This window comes from Capsaspora owczarzaki (assembly GCF_000151315.2).
Source record: "Capsaspora owczarzaki ATCC 30864 unplaced genomic scaffold supercont2.7, whole genome shotgun sequence".
NCBI classification, from domain to species: domain Eukaryota; class Filasterea; order Ministeriida; family Capsasporidae; genus Capsaspora; species Capsaspora owczarzaki.
Window position 1 is genome coordinate 1,453,456 of NW_011887298.1, and position 23,234 is coordinate 1,476,689.

Sequence of the window (23,234 nt, forward strand, 5' to 3'; positions counted from 1 at the left end):
GTCATTCTTAGTGTGAGTGTGTGATTGCTGATGAGCGGCAGTCTGGGAGAGCGTCGGCTGGTTGGCGTCAAAATCGAGCCGCCAAGCTCCGATGCTGCTGCTGCTGGTGCTGCTGCTGCTGGTGCTGCTGACCCGCGTCTGCTGCTCGGCAATCGAGCGTCCAACAAGGCTTCTGCTTCCGGGCTGCACTTCCATGCCAAGAAGGCCGACGCTGCAGACGATGACGCTCAGAATGACGATGACAAAGACGACGACGACGACGACGACAAGCATCATCCAGCGAGCGATCGCAGCGACGGAGGCGTGCTCAACCCAGCCACGGGCGACCTCGCAGACCACCGCCGCATGGACAACTCGGACATTCCGCCAGAGGGCAACTGCGGCGACAGCGTCCCATTCGCTGCCGTCGCAACGCTGCTCGAGCAGGTAACCCCCAAAACAGGCGTTTCTCAGCAGGATGACAATTGCGTGCAACTTTTGAGCAAAACACCCGAAACAATTACGTTCTGAGCTGTTCTGATCAAAATACTAAACTTTTTGTTGTTACAAAATGGTGATCAGATTTCGTCAGACACAAAGCGTTCCGTCAAGCAGAATGTGCTTGGAAGCTTCCTCCAACGATGGCGCGAGAATGGGTAAAAAAAGAAAAAAAGCAATGCAGTGTTGTGCTAAGAAATCTCAGCAGAGCAAACTAACCGAGTTGCTGAAACAATCACACACAGCAAAAGCAACCCAAACACAACCGTCTTCCCGATCGTCCGGTTGCTGCTGCCGTCGTTTGACCGCGAGAGAGGCATGTATGGCATCAAAGACGCCATGCTAGCCAAGTACTACTCAGACATTCTTGGCATTGTGCGCGGCTCCGAGGACTACAACAAGCTGAAAAATTACACAAAGCCACAACACAACCGCCAGTCGGCCGGCGATTTCGCCATGGTCGCGTTCTTTGTCCTTCAGCGGCGACTTGCTGATCGCCCCAGCAATCCTCTGACCGTCACCGACGTCAACACGCTGCTCGACCAGCTGGCGACCGAGTACATGTCAAACAATCGTCCGGTATGTCTTCTGCTCGTTTCCGTTGACAGCAGTGAATAGATTCTCTCTCACACACACTCGGTTGTTGGATTTATGCAAATCAGGGCGTGAAAGACACCCTGCGATCCATGCTGTTCCGCTCGACTGCGCGCGAGCAAAAGGTGTGGTGTTGTTTGTTTGCTCGCTCGCTCGAACGATTGGTGTCGATAACTAACAACACGCATTGGCAATGCTCTTCACAGTGGCTGATTCGAATCATCGGAAAGGACGTCAAGTGCGGCATGTCAGCCCAAACCGTGCTCAAAACCTTCCATCAAGACGCTGTCGACTTGTTCAACGTCTGCTCGAATCTGCGACGCGTGTGTTGGCAGCTGCGTGATCCCACAAAACGACTCGTGTCGAACGATGTGTCTCTGTTCCATCCCTTCCGCCCAATGTTGGCGATGCGCGAGAACATCAGCAAGGTAGAGCGACGACTTTTTTTTTCTTTTTTTGCTTTTTGCCATGTCGATCAAAGCATAAACATTGTCACTCACCGTCACATCATTTTTTTGCGCTCCCGACGCAGATCGCTGACAAGCTGGGCACATTCTTTATGGAAATCAAGTTCGATGGCGATCGCGTCATGATGCACAAGCAGGGCGACAAGTACCAATACTGGTCGCGCAAATCCATCAATTACTCGGACAAGTATGGATTCTCACCTGATTGCGGCACCATCACGCAGTACGTGCACAACGCCTTCAAGCCGGGAGTCACCGACGTTATTTTGGACGGCGAAATGATCTTGTATGACACCAAGCTTGATTGCTTTGTGCCAAAGAGCAGCGCCGACGTCAAGTCCTTTGCTGGCACGGATGAGCAGCGACCGTGCTATGTCGTCTTTGACATTGTCTTCTTGAACGGCACCTCGCTCTGCAACATGCCGTTGATTGAGCGCCTGCGAACACTCCGGAAGGTCTTTACGCCCATCACCGGTCGAATCATGTTTGCCGACCAGCGGACGGGCACCACTTCCCAGGAGATTATCGACTTTTTGAACGAGGCCATCGACAATCGTGAAGAGGGTGTCATGGTGAAGAACATGAAAAGCACCTACGCACCCGACAAGCGCGATGGCGGTTGGTACAAGATCAAACCCGAGTACGGCGACTCCTTTGCCGAGCTCGATGTGCTCATTGTCGGCGGTTACTACGGCATCGGAAAGCGGCGCGGAGGCATGGTTTCCCACTTTATGTGCGCCGTCGCCGTCCCACCTGCCAATCCACAAGAGCCGCCAACAGTGTTTCACTCGTTTTGCAAAGTTGGTACCGGCTACAGCATGTCGCAACTGAAAGAGTTTGGCGAGCAACTCGAGCCCCACTGGCATCCGTTCGACACCCAAAATCCGCCCTCCCAGATTCTTCTTGCCACGGGCTTCAAGGAGCGTCCCGACGTCTGGATTGAGCCTCGCCATTCGCGCATTGTCCAAATCCGTGCGGCTGAAATTACTCCCACCGAAAAGTGAGACAAAAAAAAACAACAACAACAAAAGTTGTGCGTTGCAATGTTTTTTGTTGGATGATGTTTGATGGCCCGTTCATTTCCAACAATGCCTTTTTTCTGTTTTGTAATTTCTGCACTTGCTTGTTCAGGTACAAGTGCGGGTTTACGCTTCGATTCCCGCGACTCGAGTGCTTCCGCACGGACAAGGAGTGGTCTGATTGCATGACAACCACCGAGCTGGATCATGCCTACCGTGTTGGCCAAGGTCGGTTGGCGACGACCCACTTTCTGTCGGGAGATGGCGAGAAGGGCGGCCGCAAGCAAAAGGCGGGCGGGGCGGGCGTGGCGGCGGGCACCTCCAAAACTCGCACCGTGCTGGCGTCCTTCCGTGGCGCCGACCTTTCTGGCGTCAAGATTGATTCCGAGCTGTTCCAGGGGCTGACCTTCTACGTGGTCAACGGCTCGGCGGATCGAGACAAGAACGAGCTCGAAAAGCTCATTGCACGCCATGGTGGCGAACTCATCCAAAACCCTCCGCGTTCGCAAGTCGCCCATGTGGTTGCAATCGCCCACCAGGAGCAAGCGGTGCGCGTCAAGAACATTAAAGCAGCAGGGGTTTGCGATATCGTGCGACCCTCGTGGATTGACGAGTGTGTCAAGGAAAAGCGGGTCGTGCCCAAGCGACCGACAATGCTCATCTTTGCCACCGAGCTCACGCGTGTGGAGGTTGCCAAGTTTTTCGACGCGTTTGGGGACAGTTATTTCGAGGACACGGACGAGGCTACTCTGAGAACCGTCTTTGCATCGATGGCGACTCCCGATCCGCCCAAAGGCGTCGTTCCGGGGCGCACTGATGCGCAGGAATTGAACCAGACCATTGCTGAGATCGAGGACGAGTGCTTTCCCGACGAAATCCAAGGGCTTTTCCGCGGCTTGACCATGTATCTCGACCGGTTTAGCCATCTTCAGTCAAGCCACCACCATTCCTCAAATGCGTCGTCCCTTGGATCATCTGTCGAGTCTGCCGACGGGTCCAACAAGGCCACGCGGAGTCGGTCGGCAGCCAGCTCCAGCAAAAAGCAGAGCGGGCACGCTGCAGCTGCAACGACAGCAACACCGACAACGACAATCCTGGGCGTTCGCGCTGACGCCATCCCCTTCTGTGCGCTGGATCTGGTCGCGTTGCGTCTGGTGCGACATGGAGCCGTGGTGGTGGATTACATTGATTCCTCAGTCACGCACATCGTTCTGAGCGACGAAGACCACTCCCGTTTGCCCGCCATCTCCAAACTGACGGGCAACTTGAGGCGGCGTCCTCGTGTGGTTTCGTCGGCCTGGGTTTCGGACTGTGTGAACGCAGGCGGACTTGTGGATGAACGGTCCTATCATCCTGTCGGCTGGACTGTCAGCGGCATGCAGGCAGCCGGGCTTGTGTCTCACGTGGAGCACGCAGAAACTGATGAGACGGAAGACGACATGAGCACCAATCCTCCGACCAGCGATCATCACCAGCGATGGGGAGACAGGTCGGACTGGAGCGACTCGTCCCGATTCTCAGACACCTCACTTTCTCGAGGGACCAAGCGAACTGCACAAGTTGCGGAATTGGAGAGCGACAGCCAGTCCGACAGCGACCTGTCTCACTTGACCACCGGATTGATTCGTCGCCGCAAAGCCCCAGCTCTGGCGTTCGCCTCCCAACGGCCCGTTCGAGCGTCTCAGCAATTTTAGGGCGGCGACAAGAGATGACGCTCTACTACTAGTTTTGTTTTGTTCTAGTTTCCAACATGTATATTTTCAAACATAAAATGAATAAAATGATTAATTTCCAAGCGTGTTCTGATTGACCTTGATCCATCCTCCAAACCAGGATTGCTGCCCAGAAAGAAACGAAAAGAGCAAAAGCACGAACAGTGAGTGAAACGAGCTTGCCCTCCATGCAACTTGCAACCGACCCCTCTCTCTGCCTACTACACTCACCTTGGACTTTAACGACTCATTGACAGTGTCCAACTGCTTCGGGGTGAACTTGAGAATCGTTGCAAGCGCGTTGACGAGGTAGGTGGACTCGTTCGGCGAGGATGTCGACAGAGCCTTGATGACAACGTATTTGAGGTACTCGAGCTCCTCTTGGCTGAGCTGGAAGCCAGGGATGGATGGCATGCTTGGCAAGCTGGGTGCTGCCGCTGCAGGCTGGGGGCTTGAAGGCTCGTTCGTCGCCAATCCTGTGAGGTTGACAACCGACACACCTGGAGAGCTGCCATTCGACAGCACTGGCGAGTCGTCAGACTGAGCTGCTTGGCCGGAAGGTGGAGGCACGGAGCCGGATTTCTATCGCACAAAAAACCACAAAGCAGAGCGGAATTCAACAAAACAGGAAAAAAACAAGTCAAATCTTTGGAGCAACAGAAAGACCTGCAAATCCTGCAAAGATTGGCTTACCCCCAAACCCTTCTGGAGCATTCGCTTGAGATCGGCAATGTGCTGAGCTTGAAGCTTGGCTTGCCTCTGAGCGTCAACCGTTTGGTCTTGCAGCTTGTCCTCGAGCTCCGTCTTGCTGGTTGTCAAGGCGGCAATGGTTTCGCGAAGCTCCGTCACTTGGGCAGTTTGGCGCGCATCGTCGGCATTCTTTTGTTCGTCGCCTTCGCGCTTGAGACGCTCGACTTCCAACTCGCGCTCGCGACGCAGGGCAACGACGTTGTCTTCCAGCATGCTCAACTTGGACGACAGCGTGACAATCTCGGCGGCTTTGGCCTCGAGAGCAGCCTCGTTTTCGTTGATGCGATCGTTCAGTGTCAGGACGAGCGCTTCCTTGGCAGCGAGGGTGCCCGACTGAACGGCAGTGGACTCCTCGAGTGCTTCACGCGCCGTCTCGAGTTCTCGCTGACGAGCCGTCGCAGCAGCGAGTGCCTCTTGCAGAGCATTGGCGCGAAGCTCACGCTCCACACTACGACCCTCCAAATCGCGCAACTCGCTGTCTTTCATGGACAGGAGCGTCTCGAGCTCCTCTGCACGCGCCTCCACGGCGGTCGCCGACTGTTCCGTGCCTCGGGCGCGATCCTCCAGTGTGGACAGCGTTCGCTTGGCCACCTGCAGTTGCTCGCTGAGCTCGGCCACCTTGGCGGCACTTGTTGCGAGTTGTTCGTGCGCTTCGGTCTGTAGTTTGCGCAGCAACACAGAGCAAAAACAAACAAAAACAAACAAACAAAAAACAAACAAACAAACAAACAAACAAACAACAAACAAACAAAAAAAAAAAAAAAAAAGAGGATGAGTGAAAATCTAGCAAACGAACAACACAAAATCAACTCCAGCAGCTCTCAACAATGCAATGACGCCTTACCAACTCGGCGTTGCGCTTCTCGAGCTCTTGGTTGGCCGATCGGCTCAACTGCTGATCGGCGGCAGATTGCGCTTGGAGCTGGGCAATTTGATCCGACGATGCCGAGCGTTCAGCGTGGAGACGCTCAATTTGAGCGAGGGTGGCGTTGAGGCGAGTGGTCTTGTCCGAGAGCTCGGTCGCAGCTGCAGTGCTGCGCTCGTCCATCGATGCTGTGGCGGCAGCAAGGCTCTCTTGCAATCGCTCAATGGTCGAAAGCGAGGTGGCCTTCAAGTCCTCCAGCTCGGCGTGCTTGGCTTGAGCGAGCTCTTGCTGGGTGCGGACGTCAGCTTGCGCTTCGCCGAGCAAAAGACGGGCAGACGCGAGGTCTGCGGTGCGGCTCTCAAGTTCCTTGGCGCTAGTTTCCATCTCTTCCTTGTTAGCCTTGAGCTTGGCGATGGCACGCTTGAACTTGTCCGTGACGACTGCGAGCTCACTTTCCTTCTCGCTCGCGCTGGAGGACGCCAGCCGGGTTGCATCCTGGAGCGCGTCATTGCTGTCCTTGAGCTCCGAGGCAAGTTTGTCGCGCTCAGAGCGCAGCGATTCCAGTTCTTGTCGGGCTGCATCCAACTGCGTGCGACCAGCAGTGAGCTCGAGAAGGGTAGCGTCGCGTTCTGCTGTCAGCTGTTGCACCACAGACGATTGCTCGCTGGAGGCGCGGGCCAAATCCGCAGACGAGGTTTCCGCCTGGGCCTGGAGTTCAAGAACCTGCTGCGAGAGCGCTGCCGACTCTGCAGCAGCAGTAGCCAACTGTGCTTGACACTCTTGCAGGCGGGTAGTCGCTGCTTCCTGCTCTGCTTTCGCGCCCTGCACCTCGGCAAGCAGGCGGTTGACGGCCTCGTCTCGCTCGGCAGTCATGGCGGTCTGCTGGTCGGCGATAGCGTGCTGGTGTCGCTCGTTGAGCTCGTTGCGCTCTGTCGTCATCGTTTCCACCAACGCCCTTGCCTCAAGGAGCTGTTCGTTCGCAGTCCGCAGCGAGTCGTGCAAATCAAGCGTCTCTGACTTCAACTGAGCAGCACCTTGCTCTGCTTCAGCCAATCGCAGCGCCAGACTCTCGTTATCTACTCGAAGCTGGGACACGCCACCAGCCTCCTGGGCGATCTGCGACTGGCTCTGCAACAGTTCTTCGCGTGCGCGCTGCAGCTCTGCGGTCAATTGAGCCACTTGGGTCGCGTCTGCGGCCTGCTGCTGCTCGAGTTCTTGAATTTTCTGGCTTGACGCCACGGCACCTTGCTGCAGAGTGGCCAACGACGCTTCAGCGGATGCCTGCTCGGCTGCGCGCTCGGCGGCCAGCGCGCTCAATTCTTGAATGTGTGCTGCACGCATTTCGTCCAAAGCTTGCTCGTGGGTGGCTGTGTTGGATTGCGAGTTTGCCTTCAGCTCGGCGACCAGCGCGGTGTGGCTGGCGAGCACGGATTCGAGCTCTGTGGCATGCTGCTGCGCAAGCTCTACTCGGAGGGCCTGGACTTGTTCCACCACGTCCTTCTCGCGACCAACTTGAGCGTTCTCGAGGGCCTGTCGGTGGAGGTCTGCAAGCTGTTGCAGTTCTTCAGCGTGATGGCTGACTGCAGCCGCGTGCTCGCGCTGAAGCCCTTCAATGTCGGCATTCAGGCGCTGGACTGTCGCATCGTGTTGCTCAGATGCACGGGTGGCAGCAGCGGCAGTCGTTTCAGACAGTTGGCGCTCGCGGGTGACGCTCTCGTTCAACTGACGTGTCACTTCGGCCACTTGCTGGCGAAGTTCGCCGACCTTTTGCTCCATCTGCTCTCGCTCGCTGGCCGCGGCTTGCGCAACCGCGTCACCGGACTGCTCAATTTGACGAACGAGCGCATCCGCACGCTCTTGCGATGCCAGCAGGTCAGCGCGTAGGGCCTCGGCATCGGCAGACGCTCCGACCAAACGCTGCTCGGCTTCTTGGAGACGAGTGCGCGAGTCGTCGGCGTCTTTCTGCCGTGCTGCCTCGCCGTCGGAGACTTGCGCCTGCAGTTGATCGATTTGCGCCTTTTGGGCGTCATACCGTCGCTTCAACTCCTCGGCATTCCGTTTCAAATTGGCAAACTTGGTCTTTCGTTCGGCATCTTCTTCGCGCAGCTGGGTCAGCGCAGTCTCATGGGTAGCCGCGTTGGCAGACGCTGTGTCGAGTTGCTGCTGCAGCGATGCGATTGTTTGCGAGAGGGTTTGCCTTTCGGTAGCGTGATCGGCCGTCGACGCTTGGTGTTGTGTGGTGAGAGCGTCGTGCTCGGCGCGGTGGACATCGAGTTGCTGCCGGGTTTCGTCCAGTTGTTGCGAAACGCGCTGAACGTCGGCTTGAGCGGCCAGCTTTGCATCGCGCTCGGCGCTCTCGGCATCTCGCAGCGCATTGCACTCTGTTGTTGCTTGCTCAAGCTGAGCTGATAGCTGAGCCAACGTCGCCGACTTCTCCGACAGTTCAGACCGCAGATTGTCGCTATCGGATGCAGCGCCCGATGCCAAACGTTCACGCTCTGTGACTTCGGATGCAAGCTGCTGTTGGAGGGTGGCCAGGTCGGTGGCCAAACCGCCCGCTTTGGCTTCCAGCTGATCCCGTGCCAACAAAGCCGATGCCAGCTCGTCGGCGGAGGCAGCGCGAGCGTTGCCTGCCAGTTCCAGTTCACGTTGAGTATCTGAGGCTGCGGCCTTGGCTGCTGCGCACTCCTGTGCGAGCGACTCGAGCTGAGTTCGGGCCTCGGCTAGCTGCTGCTGCAATTGCGCGGTCGCAGCTCCATTCGCATCGGAGGATTGAGCGATATCGGCAAGCAGAGAGTTGTGTGCGTTCGTCAGCTCGACAAGCTTGGCTTGCGCTTGTTGGGCAGCTTGCGTCTCCTGGGCAAGTTGGCTTTGCACGCTCGCCAACGAGTCCAAGGCTTGCTGTTTGCCCTGTTGTGCTTCTTCCAGCGAGGCCTGCAGTTGTGACGCGCGGGTCTCTGCTTGGTCTGCCGAGGCCTTTGATGATTCCAGATGCTCGTGAAGCTTGGCCTGAGAAGTAGCCAACTCCTGCGCAAGCTCAGCGCGCAGTTGCGTCAGAGAAGCTGAATGCTGCTCAGCCATTGTTTGTTCCGTTGCTTGGCGCACCTCCGCCAGCTGGGTCTGGGCAAGCGAGGCCTGCTGTTCCAAATCTGCGCGAAGCTGAGCGATGGTCGTCAGAGCACTCTCACCATCGTGCTTGTCTTGCGCGGCCGCCTTGCGCTCCTCCTCGAGCTGATGGGTCACCTCCGCCAACTGGGTTTGAGCATGCGAGGCTTGCTGTTCCAAATCTGCGCGAAGCTGAGCGATGGTGGCCAGAGCACTCTCAACCTCGTGCTTGTCTTGCGCGGCCGCCTTGCGCTCCTCGTCCAGTTGACGGGTCAAAGTTGCGTAGTCCTCGGTTGACTTGTCCAGCATCGCTTGCAGCTCTTGGTGCTTTGCTCGCCAGTCTCGCTCGAGCTGCTCAATTTGCGTCTGGTGGGTTGCTTGAAGCGCTGCCGTGATCTGCTCTTCCGAGACTTGCGGAGAAGCAGTCTGGCTCGCGCTAGCTGCAATCGCTTCCAATTCTTGGATCCGCGCGCCCTGCTTTGCGGTTGCTGCTGCGTTTTGCTCACGAATCTGCTCGAGCTGAGCATGGAGATGGGCGAGTTCGCCCTCGTTGGTCTCTCGGATGCCCGTGAGCGACGCTACTTGCTGCTCCTTGGCTGCAAGTTGCTGCTGCAGCAAGACCGCCTGCTGCTCGCGCGCTTGCTCTGTGCTCTTCAACTGCGCGAGATCCAATTCACGGGACTCGAGCTTGGCGCCAATCTCCTGCTGCACCTTGGTCGCGTCGGCCAGCTGCTGGTCGAGACGAGCGACTTGCGCCGCCTTCTGAGCGAGCTCTGCTTCACGAGCAGACGCTGCGATTGTCGCTGAAGCGGCGGCCTCCAATGCAGAGTTGAGCTCGGCCTCACGGGCAGCGAGTTCGCTCTGGAAGTTTGTCGCAAGGGACTGCTTTGCCAGCGCGTCGAGGCGCTTCTCCTCGTTGAGCTCGCGCACCCTGCGTGCTGCAGCGTCCTGCTGCGCTTCGAGTTGCTTTTCGAGCTTTTCCAGTGCAATCTTGCTGGCTTCGTCGGCCGAGGAGCGCTCGGTGACCTTGGCGGTGAGCGCTTCCTTCTCGGCCTTGAGCTCCTTGCATGTCGCCCACAGCGTCTTGAGCTTGCCTTCGTACGCCTTGAGCTTCTCTGCCTTGAGCTGGTACGCCTGCACGAGCTCTGCGCGCGACATGCTCTCCGGGTTGGCCGAAGCAGCGAGGGCGGCGGTGGTCTGCTTGCCGTCCTCGCCCTCCGCCGTCCCAACGCTGGAGTCTGCTGCTGCTGCTGCTGCTGCTGCTGGTGTTGTTGTTGTTGTTGTCGCTGGGCTTCGCTGGGCCGTGTGCGGGGTCGCTGGCGGCGCAATCACAGCCACGTCGCCCGATTGCTGCTGCTGGTGCTGATGCTGCTGGTGCTTCGCTTTGGCTGGCGTTGCGGGCGGCGTTGACAGGTCGACAAGCACGTCCGTCGCAACATCCGTCGATGAAGAAGTTGTGGTGGTAGTCGCATTGAGTGGATCGGCTGCGTTGGTGGCGGGAATGGAAGATCTGCGATTCGGCGCCGAGTCGTCCGATTGCGACCCATCGAGGCCATCACCACCATTGCTCGGAGTATGAGTGGTGGTGGGATGAGCAGCGTTCGTCAGTGGATCCGTAGGGGTGCTGGTGGCTGGCTGTTGCTGCTGCTGTTGCTGCTGTTGCTGTTGCTGTTGCTGAGCAACCTTGTTCTTGAGCCCTTTGAACATTTTGGCAAACAACAAAACTCAGAAGAAACAAATAAAGAAATAAGAAAAAAAAAGAACTAAGAAAGAAGAAAAGCAAAGAAGACTGAGAACTGAGCCAACATTCACAAACGGATTGATCACCAGAGCGCCCTCTTTCTCACTGAACACTGGGGAGGGATGTTCTCCATTGCACCATTGCACGAGACACTGACACTGCTGCTGCTGCTGCTGGAGGTACTAGTACAGTATGAGGGCATAGATGCAGGGCAATATCGGCTTTTAATCGCAAATCAAATCAATAGTCTCTTCACCAACGCACGCTCAAATCTTGAACGTCGAGGGCACAGCATTCACAAACATTTGCTTGCTCTTGACGCTCGTGACAAGCCAGCCATGCGAGTATCCGAGCAGAGGCAGGCGGCCAAAGCCGTAGGTCCGACCCATGCTGATGGCAAAGACTGGCGAAGCGAGCCGGCTGTATGTTTTGAGCGACGGTTGCGCAGGCTTCTTGATTGTGGCGAGAATGTTGGCTGCCACCACTGCACCAGCTGCAGTGGCGCGATGGGCAAACTTGTCGTCGGCGTTCGTCACATCGCCTGCGGCAAAAATGTTGTTGTTGCCAGCAGAGGCAACGCGCAGGTACTGGTCGACCTTCAGCAAGCCTTGCTCGTCGATGGCTCCGGGGAAGCTTTCAGACAGCGCGCCAGACACGCCGGCTGCCTTGGGCGGAAGGGCAACAATGACGAGGTCTGCGGTAATCTCAGCTCCCTTCTCGGTTTTCAGCGTCTGCGGGGTTTCGTGGCTGGCAAGGGCAGCCGCCTGGTTGGCAGCATCGCGGTCGATGCGGTCTGAAAGCACCAGTTGCACATTGTGCGAGGTCAGGAACTTGCGTGCGTGCGTGTCTGCTTTGCTGCTCTTCGGGTCGAGCTTTACCAGCTCGGATCCGCTGTGCACCAGCGTGACGGTCTTGTCTGGGTAGTCTGTGGCAATTTCCGCGGCAACTTCAACGCCAACCGCGCCTCCTCCCACAACGAGAATCTTCTTGGCGGGCAGCAGGCGCGCGTTGTGTGACTGCAAGGCGGCGACACGCTTGGCGCTCGTCTCGTCGAGGCGAGTCGCCTTGAACAAGGAGTTGGTGTAGTCGGCACCCAATCCGGTCGCCAACACAAGGAAGTCAAAGGCAATGTCCTGCAGCGCCTGGGTGGCAACGAGCTGCACGGTGATGGCCGTCGATGCCACTCTGGTCATTCGCGCGTGCACAAACGAGACGCGACCGGCGAATTGTGGAGCAAGGTTGGCAATCCAGGTTGCGTGCGGGAGCAGCGTTGCCTCTGCAATGGCAGGCTGCACCAGCACGCGCGGGGTTGCCAGATTGAGGTCAAAGTAGTCCTTTGAATCGACAATGGTGATGCGCACCTGTGGGTTTTTGATGAGCGCCTTGAGCACTGCCGATCCGGCAAACTGCATGCCGACAATCACGACGTGATGTTGCTGTTTCTGTGTTGCAGACATTTTTGTTTCTTGATTGCTTGCTTGCTTGTTGATGTGAAATCGAGAGTCTGGTGTGAAAACGGCAGCGCAAAGTCAGGATGATACTGCCTTTTGCCCCATTTCCTTATTCTCAGATAATCGACCTGAACCCTTCGATCCAACATCCAACATCAAACATCCAACATTGTTCGTCCTTTGCCTTACTCGTTTTTCTGAATGCCTCCGAAACACAACCAAAATGTTCGATGAAACTAGTTCAAAAATTGCGAGAGTGAGCCTCTTCCTAATCGAGGCACTGCTGGCTTTTGAAGCGGGGTTTGCGGGAACAACGAGCGGAGGAGCCGGCAGAGTACAAGTGGTCGAGGCTCACGCAATCCCAATGGAACAAAACTTCCGCTGAACTGTAAATCTTGTAAAACCTCATCCTGCGTCCCGTAAAACCCCATAAAATTGCAGGTGACATGCAGCGTACTAAAAGGCCTCGTCTTTGCGGTCTACGAGGCCTCGACAGGCACTGGAGATCGGCAGACTGGAGCAAAGCGGACAGTCGAGGGAAAGTGGTCGAGGCTCGCGCAATCCTCCGCTTTTCTCCGTGCTTCCTGTTGTTTGTTGTATTTCTCGAGCCTTGTGTGCTTGTGTTGGAGCTTTGGTTCGAGCGCCATGTTGGACGTACTGCTCTCCATTGTATTCTTCTGCTTGTGCGTTGTGTGAGAGGCTGCTCGGAGGGGCAAGATTGGATGGCAAAACACACTCGTGGCGGATGCAACTTCCAAAAGCGCCACACCCCCGCGCTCCCCCTCCCCTCTCCTCAAGGACTTTGGTTTCAATCGCATCAGAGGAGTATTCAGACTTGCACAGCTCAGCAGAAGCTCAACGAGCCACAAAGAAGTGCCATCCCCCAAGTTGATCACTGGCAAAACTGCTGCACTTCTTCCAAAACTTGACGCTCCTTTCGACTCACATAGCCATGCTGTCCTTGATGGATTCACAAGATATCTCTGATGTTCGATTCGATGCACTTTGGCGCGCTTTGCCGTCCTGCAAGCCTGGCACTGAAATTGTCGAAAAGCGACGACCAGTCCCGTCAGCCTGATTGACTTGATGTTTCGTAGGTGATGCGATGTCAATGCAGTGATCCATGATCCAATGTAAAAATGATTCAGTCACCATTCTGTTTCCCTATTCACTTTTTCACTATCCACTATTCAGTCGCTGATTCTCAGACTGAGCTCTCATCCTAACCCTAACCCCCCAAATCCCCAAATCCCTCCCCCATTCTCCCTAGGACCCTGACTCTCCTGCCCTGCCTCTATCCAACGATGGCCTTCCGGTTCAACTGGGGACCGTTTGACCCGACGCTGCTAGCCGAAGCACGGCGCGAGATGACTGCTGCACTGAACAAGGGCGATCGTCATCCAGCCATTGCCGACGACATTATTGTCCACGAGCTGCACCTCGGCACCACTGTAAGCCAACGTGAAAGCGTCCGCTTGCTCCCATTGGAAAGTGCGGAAAAAGTTGGTTGGAAGTGGAGGAAGGGGCTGCAAGTGGAGTGCTGCTCGACTGCACTGCTTGCTGCACCACAATGGTACGACATCGAACATCACCCATGCACTCACGACACTTGTGCTTGAAATAGCCCCCAGAGCTCTCTATTCTCGAAATCTGCGAGATTGGCGCGGATCACTTCCGAGGCATCTTTGAGCTGGCCTACGCCGGCGACGCACACATTGTACTGCACACGAAGGCTCAAGCAAACCCAATCCACCCGACCAAGCCGAGGTCGGCAATCACAAGACACGGCATTCTGGCTGCAAACAAGCGGCTGGTGGTCCCCATGGAGGTCCGCATCAGCGCGTTTCGATTGAACGGCGTCTGCGTGCTGGACGTCGGCCTCAAGACGGGCGTCTCGCTCTCGTTCAAGAGCGATCCCCTCAAAAGCGTCAAGGTCAACACGACATTCGACGACCAGGCCAACGTCAAGCGGCAGCTGCAAAACATGATTGAAGAGCAGCTGCGAATCCTCGTCAACCACGATCTGCCCCGGATGGTCCATCTTATTTCCCTCGGCAAGGAGGTGAACGATACAACAAAGGTAATTCAAGAGGAGGGGGGGGGTGTTGTATGTTGTGTGTGTGTGTGTGTGTGTGTGTGTGTGTGTGTGTGTGTGTGTGTGTGTGTGTGTGTGTGTGTGTGTGTGTGCACTGCGGAGAAGGAAGACCTAACTTGTTTGTTTTTCGCTTTGCTTTGTTTGGTTTTTTTTTTTGCGCGCCAGAAACAAGACCCGACCGAATGGCACCCGGATACGACACCGTTCGTCACACCTTCGTCATCTCCACCAAGGAGTAGAGCAACATCCTTCTCGCTCCAGTCTGTGCTAAGTACCATGTCGGGCACCGAAGATCCCGAAAACGAGGTTGCCGAGTTGCTCAATCCGTCGCGCAATACCATCACTGCTCATTTGGCCACGCTGAGCAACTCGGCGGCGACCATGTATCCCTATTCAACGAGCAGTGCGGACACGGGTGTTGCCCATCGCTTTACTTCGTCGCGGGGCTCGTCGCTCGGATCGTCGCCATTCCTCGGCTCCGAGTTTGACGAGCACGACGTTGCCGCGCCGCCAGCGCAGCAGCCACACGGAGCCATTGCACCGGACGCGAGTCCGCCGATGCTGGGTGTGCCGCCACGAGCTCCCGCTACGCCGCCCAAGCCAAGCAGTACCGATCCCAGCGCGGCGGCGCATGCTGCTGCGTCGGCCCTGTTGTACAGCCCAGCGCACCGCACATCCGTGAGCGATACCATTGGCGACGTTATTGCCTCGGCGGTGAGTGGACTGCCGCCACCAACAAGCGCCTCGCTACCGGGATCTCCGCTTCACATGCCCAAGAGCTCCGCCGCTGCGGCACTGCCGCGGTCTGCCAGCTCGGATCCCTTGACGGATCTGGACTTCCACAGCAGCCCTCTCACGCACGAAACCAGGGCGCCCAGCATTGTGGAATCCGAGTACGCCGCGCTGCTCGTCCTGCAGCAGCAAGTGCAGCAACAACAACAGCGGCTCTTGCAACTCCAGCAGCTTCAACACCAACAGCAGCTTGCCAACCAGGAGCAATTGCTTGGACACCGACAGCAGCTCCTCCTCCCCGTCTCGCAGCCTCGTCAACCCCAGCCCGCAGCCTCGCAGCCTCGCTCCCGAGCCTCGTCGCACTCGTCCAAGACTTCTGCAGCCGCCCCTCCTCCTCCTCCGCCTCAGCCTGTTCGACCAACCCCACGGCATCTTCACGTGTCGGCCGAGCAGCAACTCCAACACCAGCAAGCGTACAGCAACACGTCGGCTTTCACTCCTCTGCGGCAAGTGCCGGCATCCTTCGTGTCTCGCTCGTCGACCTCGTCCAGTGCTTCCACTCCACAGCCACCGTCTCTGTCCAACAGTGCATCGCGCGTTCCAAGAAGTGTCGCAGACTGGCACGTGGACACTGCGCCGGCCGCCGCTGAAGTGACCATGGTTGGTGGATTGTCGTACAGCACGACACGCCGGCTCTCGTTCGCCCATGAAGCCGGGCCAATCGCTGCGTCGTCCAGCAGCGCGGGCCGTGCTAGCGCAACGACCTCCCATCGAAGGAGCACCTCCACGGCCTCGCTGCCAGATCTGGCCGTCATGGCCGGGGCACCCGCAAACGGCGCATTACGCAGTCGACGATCCTCCGGTGCCATGTCACGCGACGAGGCTGCCGCTGCCTCTGCCACCAAGCACAAAGTTGCGCTCCACGATGCCATGCTTATTTCTCGCGCGATTCTTTCGCGGCACGACCCAGCTGTCGCACAGCCCGCATCGCGGCCTTCCTCCACCACGCCCAGTCGCAGCAGCCTGCTTTCGTTCTTTTAAGCCACATCAACAACAACACACAAAAAAAATGTACATCAATTTTCTTTCTTTCTTCTTCATGCTTGTTATGAATTAATACAGGTTTCCGCTTTGGGGATGTAATCATTTCTAATCTGTTAATCAATAAACTTTTCCGAAAAATAACAAGCAAAATAAACAATCGCAAAACAAACGTGTTTTTAGACGGGAACAAGATTGGGTTCTTGCGCAGCTGATTCCTCAAGCATTGCTTGGAGCTCTGCGGCAACTTCGAACGCTGTTGGCCGACGTTCGGCGTCGTGCTGCCAACACGCTTGCATCAGGGCGGTGAATCGAGGCGGGCAGTCGCTGGGAATGGACGGCCGCAACTTTTGTTCGCAGATGAGCAAGGCGAGGTACTGGTTGTTCCGTGGCAACCGATCAAACCACTTTGGCTGTGACGACGCTGACGCGTGCGTTGTAACATCCTGGAGCAACGGAGTGCGATCGTTCAGCGATTCCACGCGCGACCCGGGCAAGCTTCCAAAGATGCCAGAGTTTGTGAGCGATGAAGGCCCAGAGTTTGCGGTCGGGCGTCGGTACAGTGGGTCGTCATAGGGCACTTGGCCAGTGACAATCTCAAACAAGACCATGCCCAGCGAGTACACGTCCGACCTGTCTGTGAACATGCCGCTTGATATCACTTCTGGAGCAGACCAATTGACCGTTTCCGGGACTTGAACATTGTCCACATACAAAGAGAATGCGTTCGAAGAAGAAGAAGAAGAAGCAGATGCAGATGCAGAGCTTGAGGCGGCGGCAGCAGCATCGGACGCAGGGTCGGTGTGTGTTTCCTGCTGCTGCTGCTGTTGCTGCTGCTGCAGTAGTGATGGACTATTTGACTTGAATGTTGCTCGGCGACCGGATTTGCCGGAATGAGACCGATCTGGAACGCGCTGTGAAAGCTCGAAATCAGACACTTTGGCAAGGCCGTCCACGCCAATCAAAAAGTTGCTCGACTTGAGGTCCATGTGCAAAATGCGCTGCTCGTGCAAAAACGCAATGCCTTTGGCGCAGTCGGTGGCGATTCTTAGCCGGGTAAACCAGTCCAGAGGCCGGGCGGAATCGCGCAGACGATCAAACAAGGAGCAGTCGCAGAGCTCCATGACGAGACAGAGGGACGGCGGCACAATGCACACGCCTTCAACCTTGACGATATTCGGGTGGTTGAGCGCGCTCAGCAGGGCGCTCTCGCGACAAAAGTTGCTAATGATGGCTGGCGTCAGGTCGACGCAAAACACAATCTTGATGGCAACCGGCCTGCCGTGCAGCTCGCCCCGGAAGACCTTGGACAAGCCTCCCATGCCGATAAAGTGGTTGGCGTCCATCGACAAGAAGGCATAGTTGATAATGTTGACGCCCTTGTGGAGCTCGTCCACGCGCGCCGCAAGCTCGCGCGCAGAGTGGGAGCTTAGCGAGGTGCCCAGCAGTGGCTGTGTAATACTGGCGCGATTCCGATCGGGCTGCGAGCCAGTCACGCTGCTATTGTTGTGGGTGCCGCTGGCGCGTTTGTTGTTGTGTTCACCACCGCCGCCCAATGACTGCGTGTCGTCGTGCCACGTCGACGAGTATGGCTGGTAGCCAGAGTAGTGCGAGACGCGGTCCTCGTCGATCGAGACGGAGGCAGCGTCTGGGTCGTACGACGTGATCGAGTCGCGCGGGAACTGGGTCATGGAGGGTCCGTTGGAAGGAGCAGCGGATGCGCGCCGGATGTCTGCATCTTCGACAGGGGCAGGCTGGTACAGACCCTGCCAGTACTCGGAGTCGTGCAGAAGGGTGCGATACACAACCAAGGGCTTGACGCAGCCAAAGAGGACCCACAGCACAAACATGGACAGACAGTCGCCTGCGTCAATCTCAAAGTACTCGAGCAGGATGGCAATGACGTACATGGAGCGCTCGCAAATCCAAAACACAGAGTAAACAAAGAGCGCCGGGCGCCGGAAGACGTGCGAGAGCGGAGCCAGCGCCATCACGAGGTAAAAGACGATCGTGACAAACTCCCAGCCGAGCTGCAAGCCGAGCGACAGCGGGGTCTCTCCGAGATAGTACGCAAAGGTGTGAACCGTTGTGGTGATGACACCGCCCCAAATGACCGCGGCAATGCATGCGCGGATGACGGCGCGTGTGCCGCCACCCTGCTGCATGAGAAAGAAGGCAATGCCGTCGAGCACAATGTGGTAAAAGCCCCATCCGGCGCCATACAGGATGCTGGCTGGGACGGCGTTCGGTCCGTCGATTTCGATGGACAGCCCTATGCTGATGGAGCCCTGGAAGAGGTCTGCGAATGCGAATGCGTACAAGGTCGCCATGTAAAACGGGAGAATGAGGCGTGCAGCCGCCACGCTGTCTCCCTTGAGTGCTAGTCGGGACTGCTGGTGCAGCCAGAATACTATTACCAAGATCTGTAGGAGTAAGAGGAGGCAAGGGCAATTGAAACGGGGTGAGTAAAATGAATGTCTGAGATTTTTTTTCAGTTTCCCCAGGTCTCGTTCGTTGGCTGGTTCTGTTCAAGGCGAGCTTTTTGCGATCAACCATTGTGAACATTGTATTGCCAAACATGGCCTCGGTCTGAGCGTCTTTTTTTTTTTTTTTTTTTTTTTTTTTTTTTTTTTTTTTTTTTTTGCGCCACGACACTTTTCATTGAGTTTTGCATTGCATTTCTTTGTTTTCAGTGTCTCTCTGCTGTCTGACTGGCTTTCATTCGTCCTCTGATGTCCAAAGGGAGGGAAGAAGCATTCCACTCCATCGATCACACGCCAGCCCTTAATGGGGGAAGCAGACTCCCCTCCCCTCCCCTCCTCGACTGCAAAGCGAGAGAGCGGTTTTGCTTTTGAATTCAATGGAAAAAAGCTGGTTTTGCATTGCATTGTCAATCCCATATGCAAAGAGTGGCTGTTTCCGCTCCCCCTGGTGACTCTCTCTCACTCTCTCTCGCTCTCACTCTGTCTCTGTCTGGCGCTCGCTTTCATTGCGCTGAGGCTGGCGGACCCCCGGACAGTCCCTTCGCTTCCCCTTCACTGTGTGTGAACTTTGAAACCGCCCCCCTTCTACCTCTCTCTCGTCTCTCGGCTCTCGTCTCTCTCTCCAGTCCAGTCCAGTTACTCCCTTGTTGCAATGTAGCTCGTCGCTTTTGTTGCCTCGCTTTTGTTGGTTTACCGTGACAAACTGGATGATGGCAAAGACAAACGACAGCAGGCCAATCTTGCCAATCGGCGCCCAAGTGATGAGCGTATGGCAGAAGCCGTCCGCCGTCGACATTGATGAAGAGAGACAAAGAAAGAAGAAGACTGGACAAGAAAAACGAAGCAACTGAAACTCAATGAAAAAGTAGACTTGGATGCGGGGAAGGTAAAAAAAACGAAGAAAAATACACACTTCAAACAAAACGACACAATTCACAGCCGCTTCAATCGACCGCCATCAGCCACCCAAGACAGCCCACCTTAACATGCTCAACCAAACAAACAGATGGCTCACAACATACACACACACACACACACACACACAGCTCTCGGTGTCGTCATTGCGCTCAGGACCGTTGTGCAAGAGCCGCTTGCAGTCGCTTGACTTCCTCCGTCAGCGCGCTGTTCTGCTGCTCAAGAACCTTGACGCGGTCTTCGAGCGTCGAAATGTACTCCTTCTTCTTTCTTCGGCACTCCTTGGCAGCCTCGCGGTTTTTTTGCAGGCGGCGCTGCTTTTTGTCCGCCGGTCGAGTGGTGGAGAATCCATGCTGAGATTCCGCGTCCGACGACGTGTCCTAGAGGTGACGACAAGACCAAAAGAGCACACGACAAGAAAAAGAAGAAGAAGAAGAAGAAGCAGTTGGAAATCTGGCAAATGTTGTAAACCCAATGCAAGACTCTCACGAACGTACATTGTGGTCATCGTCTTGCGCGTGCCATTGCGATGTTGCAGCAGCTGCTGCTGATGCTTGCTGCTGCTGCTGCTGCTGCTGTTGCTGGGATCGAGTGCTGCCTCGTGTGGCTGAAGCCGGAGGAGCAGTTGTCAGCGGAGTCGAGGGAAGCACTTGCATGATAAACTGAGGCGGTTGCCCATGTATCGGGATTGGTGCTGGCGGCTGGGCCCTGAAGACGGCGGGAGCATACTGGACAACCGTGGGAGTGTAGTCCAAGGCTGGCTGCCACGGCTGTTGTAGTGATTGTTGCGGTTGCTGTTGGTCTAGTAGTTTTTGCTGATGAGCTGGAACTGGTGGAAAGTGGTGGCCTGCCTGAGGCTCTGCGACACCTCGTGAGGCGGTATGCTCGCCATTCAGCTCCGATTGAGCCTTCTCTTGCTTGTGCAGATCGTCGACCAGCGACAGGAATGACTGTCGCTTCATGAGCTCCGAGTCTGACGCCCTTCGCTCGAGCGAGTCCGATGCCACTGTCGCAAATTGCAATCAAAAACGGTCAAAATTCAATGAGTTAGTGTGAACAATATTGATGCACTCGATGTCTGAGAAATTGCGCGGTCTTTTTTTTTTTTTTTTTTTCTTTCTTTCAAGTTCGGAGTGCTTCAGCCAATCCAACCCCCGTGGTGAATGAGGGAGAGGGAGTGAGGGACTCTGCAAATCCAGCCAGCATGACAAAGTGACGCTGTGAGTGCGCGTGCGGTGGGACTTGCATGGAGTGCAGCAGCGAGTGAGTGAGTGCGGGAACATGGCCGACAGCACTACCCCAGCAGCCCCATCTGGTCACCTCTCCCTTGTCCCCAACGAAGGTGCTTTTTTGCTCAATGGCTCGAATGCCAAAGCGCATCCGTCATTTGGAGTTTGGGTTGGTCGGGGACGGGGGTTGAGCACTGAGCACTACTGAGGCCTTCCCTTTTAAACCTCCGTCTGCTCTCCCTTCTACTACTGCCCCCCCTGCTACTCCTCTGCTTGCTTCTGGCTTTCTTACGAGTGCGATCCAGCTCGCCCAGGCTGACTCTGTTCTCGAGCAGATTGACATGCGCAGACATGTTTGCTTGTTTGCTTAGTGTTGCGTATTCGTGATGGTGACAATTCAATTGGAGTTGAATGAGTGAGCGAGTTCAAAAGAGTGAGTGAGCGCGTGTAATGGAAAACACAAAAAGAGATAGAGACGTCAGAGTCACAAAATGAGAAAAAGGTCAACGAAATAGGGGAAGGGAGAGGATGGAAGGAAGGGAGGGTTAACAGTGAATATGCATTAGAGTTGCATTTGGGGCGATTGGCAAGGAGCAGACGACCACCAACACCCGGAACATGAACAGTTGGTCGATGATAATAAAATAATGCATTGACGGAAAGTGCTTTTTCACTCTTTCTCTTTTCGTTTGCTGTCTGAGTTTTTTTTTTTGAGTAGTGCAATTGAGTGAACAATGGCATCGACGTCTGCTGCAACCAGCAGTGCAAGTGACGCTACTGCACCATCGCATAGCAGCAGCAACAGCAGCAGCAGCAGCAACAGCAGCAGCAACGCAGCAGGAGGCCGTCGTCTGCGCCTTGGAGTGCTCGGCGCGTCGTGGATTGCGCCAATGGCCGTCATCAACCCTGCCAAGACCGAGGTTTGTGCAAGCCACACCGTCCTGGCAGAATGCGGCGTTGCTCAACCTCGAGTAATAGATGCGGGGTGGTGGTGTATGGGAAATGGAAAGGGGTTAGGGTGAGGCAGTGTCAATCTCACAAAAAACTCTGAGTTTTTAGTATACGTTGCGTTGTGCTCCGATACAAGACAACCATAGCAGACCAGCCAAACACCTCAAACTTACCACCTCAAAACCATGAAACCCCCCCCCCCCCATCTGGCACAGGTACCGACGGTCGAGGTGACGGCGATTGCTGCGCGCGATGTCGCTCGTGCACGCTCGTTCGCAAAGAAGCACGGCATTCCGCGCGTGTTTGACACATACGACCAGCTCATTCATGATGCGGTAAGCAATATCACATGTAGTTTGGATGCTGGACGAGCGAACGAATGGAGCAAAAGCCTCGACTTTTTGTTTTTGTTTTGTTTTGTTGGTCTGATTTCCGCCTTTTAGGACATTGATGCAATCTACATTGGCTTGCCAAATAGCCACCACTGCGAATGGACGATCAAGGCGCTTCAGGCTGGAAAGCACGTCCTGTGCGAAAAGCCAATCTCCAACAATGCCCAGGAAGCAGGTTTGGCTGTTGAAGTTGAAGCAAAAATGTTGCCACTTATCGCTCAACTCCTCACGTTGTTCACGCACGCAGAAACCATGGCCGTCGCTGCAGAGAAATCCGGCAAGGTCCTGATGGAGGCGTTCCACTACCGCTACCACCCGCTCATTCAACGCGTGCGCGAGCTCATCCTGACAAACGCGATGGAGTCTCCGCTGCGTCACGTGCACGTCAAGTTTGCCTTTGCTGTCTTTTCCTCCAACGACATTCGCTGGCAGTACGACCTCGGCGGAGGCTCAATGATGGACACGGGCTGCTACACGGCCAACTGCGTCCGGTAAAAAAAAAAAAAAAAAAAAAAAGCCGAAATTGCGTTTGCTCGCTTCTCTGCCTCTGCAGCTTTTCTAAAGCCTCGTGTTGTTGTTCTGGTGTTTTTTTCGGTTTGCTTTTCCTTTTTCTTCTTTCTTGGCTCCCCTCAGCTACCTCATCGGAGAAGAGCTCGATATTGTGTCCGCCACGGCCACCCCTTTGCGCAAAGACGGGCGTGTCGACCAGTCCATGCGCGCCGAGCTGCAAACAACCAGCGGAAGCTCCGTCACGGCCTTGATCGAGACATCGATGTGGTCGCTCATCCCTCGCATCTCGATTGACATTCGTGGCGCGAACGGGCAAGCGCAAATCACGGCGACCAACTGGCTCGCCCCGCACGTGGTGTACAACAATGTCACCCTCAAGACGGCCAGCGGCAAGAAGACCAGCGAGAGCTTTACCAAGGCACGATCGACCTACGGTCTGATGCTCGAGGCGTTTGCGGACGCCACCCTGAACAACAACCGCGCGGCCATCCTCACCGATGCACACGATGCGGTGCTGAATATGCGGTTGATTGACAGCATCTACACTTCTGCAGGCATGTCCATCCGCGAGTCTCGTGCCGAAAAGTAGTTTGTGTGTGAACTTTGTGTCTCATTTTGTTGTACTGAGCCAAGGGATTGTCAATACAAATATGTTCAATAGACAGTACTATCGATGGCCAGTGTATTTTCAAACTACAAGCACTG

At 55.8% G+C, this 23,234-nt stretch overlaps 7 protein-coding genes across 7 annotated transcripts; 3 read left to right on the plus strand and 4 right to left on the minus strand.

Annotated features, from left to right (window-relative positions):
• Positions 1-5: 5 nt before the first annotated feature.
• CAOG_04933 (ATP dependent DNA ligase) lies at positions 6-4,352 on the plus strand. The gene is made up of 7 exons (XM_004347634.2): positions 6-426; positions 562-635; positions 723-1,056; positions 1,140-1,196; positions 1,278-1,499; positions 1,604-2,538; positions 2,670-4,352. The coding sequence occupies exons 1-7, from the start codon at positions 31-33 to the stop codon at positions 4,249-4,251; spliced, it is 3,600 nt and encodes a 1,199-aa protein (XP_004347684.1). The 5' UTR covers positions 6-30; the 3' UTR covers positions 4,252-4,352.
• On the minus strand, positions 4,294-10,764 carry CAOG_04934 (hypothetical protein). Its single transcript, XM_004347635.2, has 5 exons — positions 9,236-10,764; positions 5,864-9,097; positions 4,963-5,676; positions 4,501-4,851; positions 4,294-4,395 (listed from the first exon to the last, which is right to left on the minus strand). The coding sequence occupies exons 1-5, from the start codon at positions 10,694-10,696 to the stop codon at positions 4,342-4,344; spliced, it is 5,814 nt and encodes a 1,937-aa protein (XP_004347685.2). The 5' UTR covers positions 10,697-10,764; the 3' UTR covers positions 4,294-4,341.
• Positions 10,765-10,996: 232 nt separating this feature from the next.
• Positions 10,997-12,187, minus strand: CAOG_04935 (pyridine nucleotide-disulfide oxidoreductase; the record flags this gene model as incomplete). The annotated part of the gene is made up of 1 exon (XM_004347636.1): positions 10,997-12,187. The coding sequence occupies one exon, from the start codon at positions 12,185-12,187 to the stop codon at positions 10,997-10,999; it is 1,191 nt and encodes a 396-aa protein (XP_004347686.1).
• Positions 12,188-13,480: 1,293 nt separating this feature from the next.
• On the plus strand, positions 13,481-16,188 carry CAOG_04936 (hypothetical protein). The gene is made up of 3 exons (XM_004347637.2): positions 13,481-13,632; positions 13,806-14,261; positions 14,442-16,188. Exons 1-3 carry the CDS (start codon positions 13,486-13,488, stop codon positions 16,047-16,049), a joined length of 2,211 nt encoding a protein of 736 aa, XP_004347687.1. The 5' UTR covers positions 13,481-13,485; the 3' UTR covers positions 16,050-16,188.
• Positions 16,096-19,345, minus strand: CAOG_04937 (hypothetical protein). The gene is made up of 2 exons (XM_004347638.2): positions 19,227-19,345; positions 16,096-18,472 (listed from the first exon to the last, which is right to left on the minus strand). Exons 1-2 carry the CDS (start codon positions 19,326-19,328, stop codon positions 16,229-16,231), a joined length of 2,346 nt encoding a protein of 781 aa, XP_004347688.2. The 5' UTR covers positions 19,329-19,345; the 3' UTR covers positions 16,096-16,228.
• A 45-nt stretch (positions 19,346-19,390) lies between these two features.
• Positions 19,391-21,107, minus strand: CAOG_04938 (hypothetical protein). Its single transcript, XM_004347639.2, has 3 exons — positions 20,969-21,107; positions 19,945-20,453; positions 19,391-19,827 (listed from the first exon to the last, which is right to left on the minus strand). The coding sequence occupies exons 1-3, from the start codon at positions 21,027-21,029 to the stop codon at positions 19,600-19,602; spliced, it is 798 nt and encodes a 265-aa protein (XP_004347689.1). The 5' UTR covers positions 21,030-21,107; the 3' UTR covers positions 19,391-19,599.
• Positions 21,108-21,307: 200 nt separating this feature from the next.
• On the plus strand, positions 21,308-23,207 carry CAOG_04939 (oxidoreductase domain-containing protein). Its single transcript, XM_004347640.2, has 5 exons — positions 21,308-21,596; positions 21,843-21,962; positions 22,071-22,194; positions 22,267-22,510; positions 22,653-23,207. Exons 1-5 carry the CDS (start codon positions 21,411-21,413, stop codon positions 23,116-23,118), a joined length of 1,140 nt encoding a protein of 379 aa, XP_004347690.2. The 5' UTR covers positions 21,308-21,410; the 3' UTR covers positions 23,119-23,207.
• The last annotated feature ends 27 nt before the right edge of the window (positions 23,208-23,234 follow it).

What these genes read in the sequence shown, in the direction of transcription:
- CAOG_04933 (XM_004347634.2), top strand. Translation starts at nt 31, where the DNA reads ATGAGCGGCAGTCTGGGAGAGCGTCGGCTGGTTGGCGTCAAAATCGAG. An exon ending in TGCGCGAGAACATCAGCAAG is followed by an intron (nt 1,500 to 1,603) that starts GTAGAGCGACGA and finishes CTCCCGACGCAG; the next exon opens with ATCGCTGACAAGCTGGGCAC. An exon ending in GAAATTACTCCCACCGAAAA is followed by an intron (nt 2,539 to 2,669) that starts GTGAGACAAAAA and finishes TTGCTTGTTCAG; the next exon opens with GTACAAGTGCGGGTTTACGC.
- CAOG_04934 (XM_004347635.2), bottom strand. Translation starts at nt 10,696, where the DNA reads ATGTTCAAAGGGCTCAAGAACAAGGTTGCTCAGCAACAGCAACAGCAA. An exon ending in AACTGGACGAGGAGCGCAAG is followed by an intron (nt 9,098 to 9,235) that starts GCGGCCGCGCAA and finishes GAGGAGCGCAAG; the next exon opens with GCGGCCGCGCAAGACAAGCA. An exon ending in TGCTCCAGAAGGGTTTGGGG is followed by an intron (nt 4,852 to 4,962) that starts GTAAGCCAATCT and finishes TTTGTGCGATAG; the next exon opens with AAATCCGGCTCCGTGCCTCC.
- CAOG_04936 (XM_004347637.2), top strand. Translation starts at nt 13,486, where the DNA reads ATGGCCTTCCGGTTCAACTGGGGACCGTTTGACCCGACGCTGCTAGCC. An exon ending in AGCTGCACCTCGGCACCACT is followed by an intron (nt 13,633 to 13,805) that starts GTAAGCCAACGT and finishes TGCTTGAAATAG; the next exon opens with CCCCCAGAGCTCTCTATTCT. An exon ending in AGGTGAACGATACAACAAAG is followed by an intron (nt 14,262 to 14,441) that starts GTAATTCAAGAG and finishes TTTGCGCGCCAG; the next exon opens with AAACAAGACCCGACCGAATG.
- CAOG_04937 (XM_004347638.2), bottom strand. Translation starts at nt 19,328, where the DNA reads ATGTCGACGGCGGACGGCTTCTGCCATACGCTCATCACTTGGGCGCCG. An exon ending in CCATCATCCAGTTTGTCACG is followed by an intron (nt 18,473 to 19,226) that starts GTAAACCAACAA and finishes TTACTCCTACAG; the next exon opens with ATCTTGGTAATAGTATTCTG.
- CAOG_04938 (XM_004347639.2), bottom strand. Translation starts at nt 21,029, where the DNA reads ATGTCTGCGCATGTCAATCTGCTCGAGAACAGAGTCAGCCTGGGCGAG. An exon ending in GGGCGAGCTGGATCGCACTC is followed by an intron (nt 20,454 to 20,968) that starts GTAAGAAAGCCA and finishes AATTTGCGACAG; the next exon opens with TGGCATCGGACTCGCTCGAG. An exon ending in CGCAAGACGATGACCACAAT is followed by an intron (nt 19,828 to 19,944) that starts GTACGTTCGTGA and finishes CGTCACCTCTAG; the next exon opens with GACACGTCGTCGGACGCGGA.
- CAOG_04939 (XM_004347640.2), top strand. Translation starts at nt 21,411, where the DNA reads ATGGCATCGACGTCTGCTGCAACCAGCAGTGCAAGTGACGCTACTGCA. An exon ending in ACCAGCTCATTCATGATGCG is followed by an intron (nt 21,963 to 22,070) that starts GTAAGCAATATC and finishes TCCGCCTTTTAG; the next exon opens with GACATTGATGCAATCTACAT. An exon ending in CAACAATGCCCAGGAAGCAG is followed by an intron (nt 22,195 to 22,266) that starts GTTTGGCTGTTG and finishes TCACGCACGCAG; the next exon opens with AAACCATGGCCGTCGCTGCA.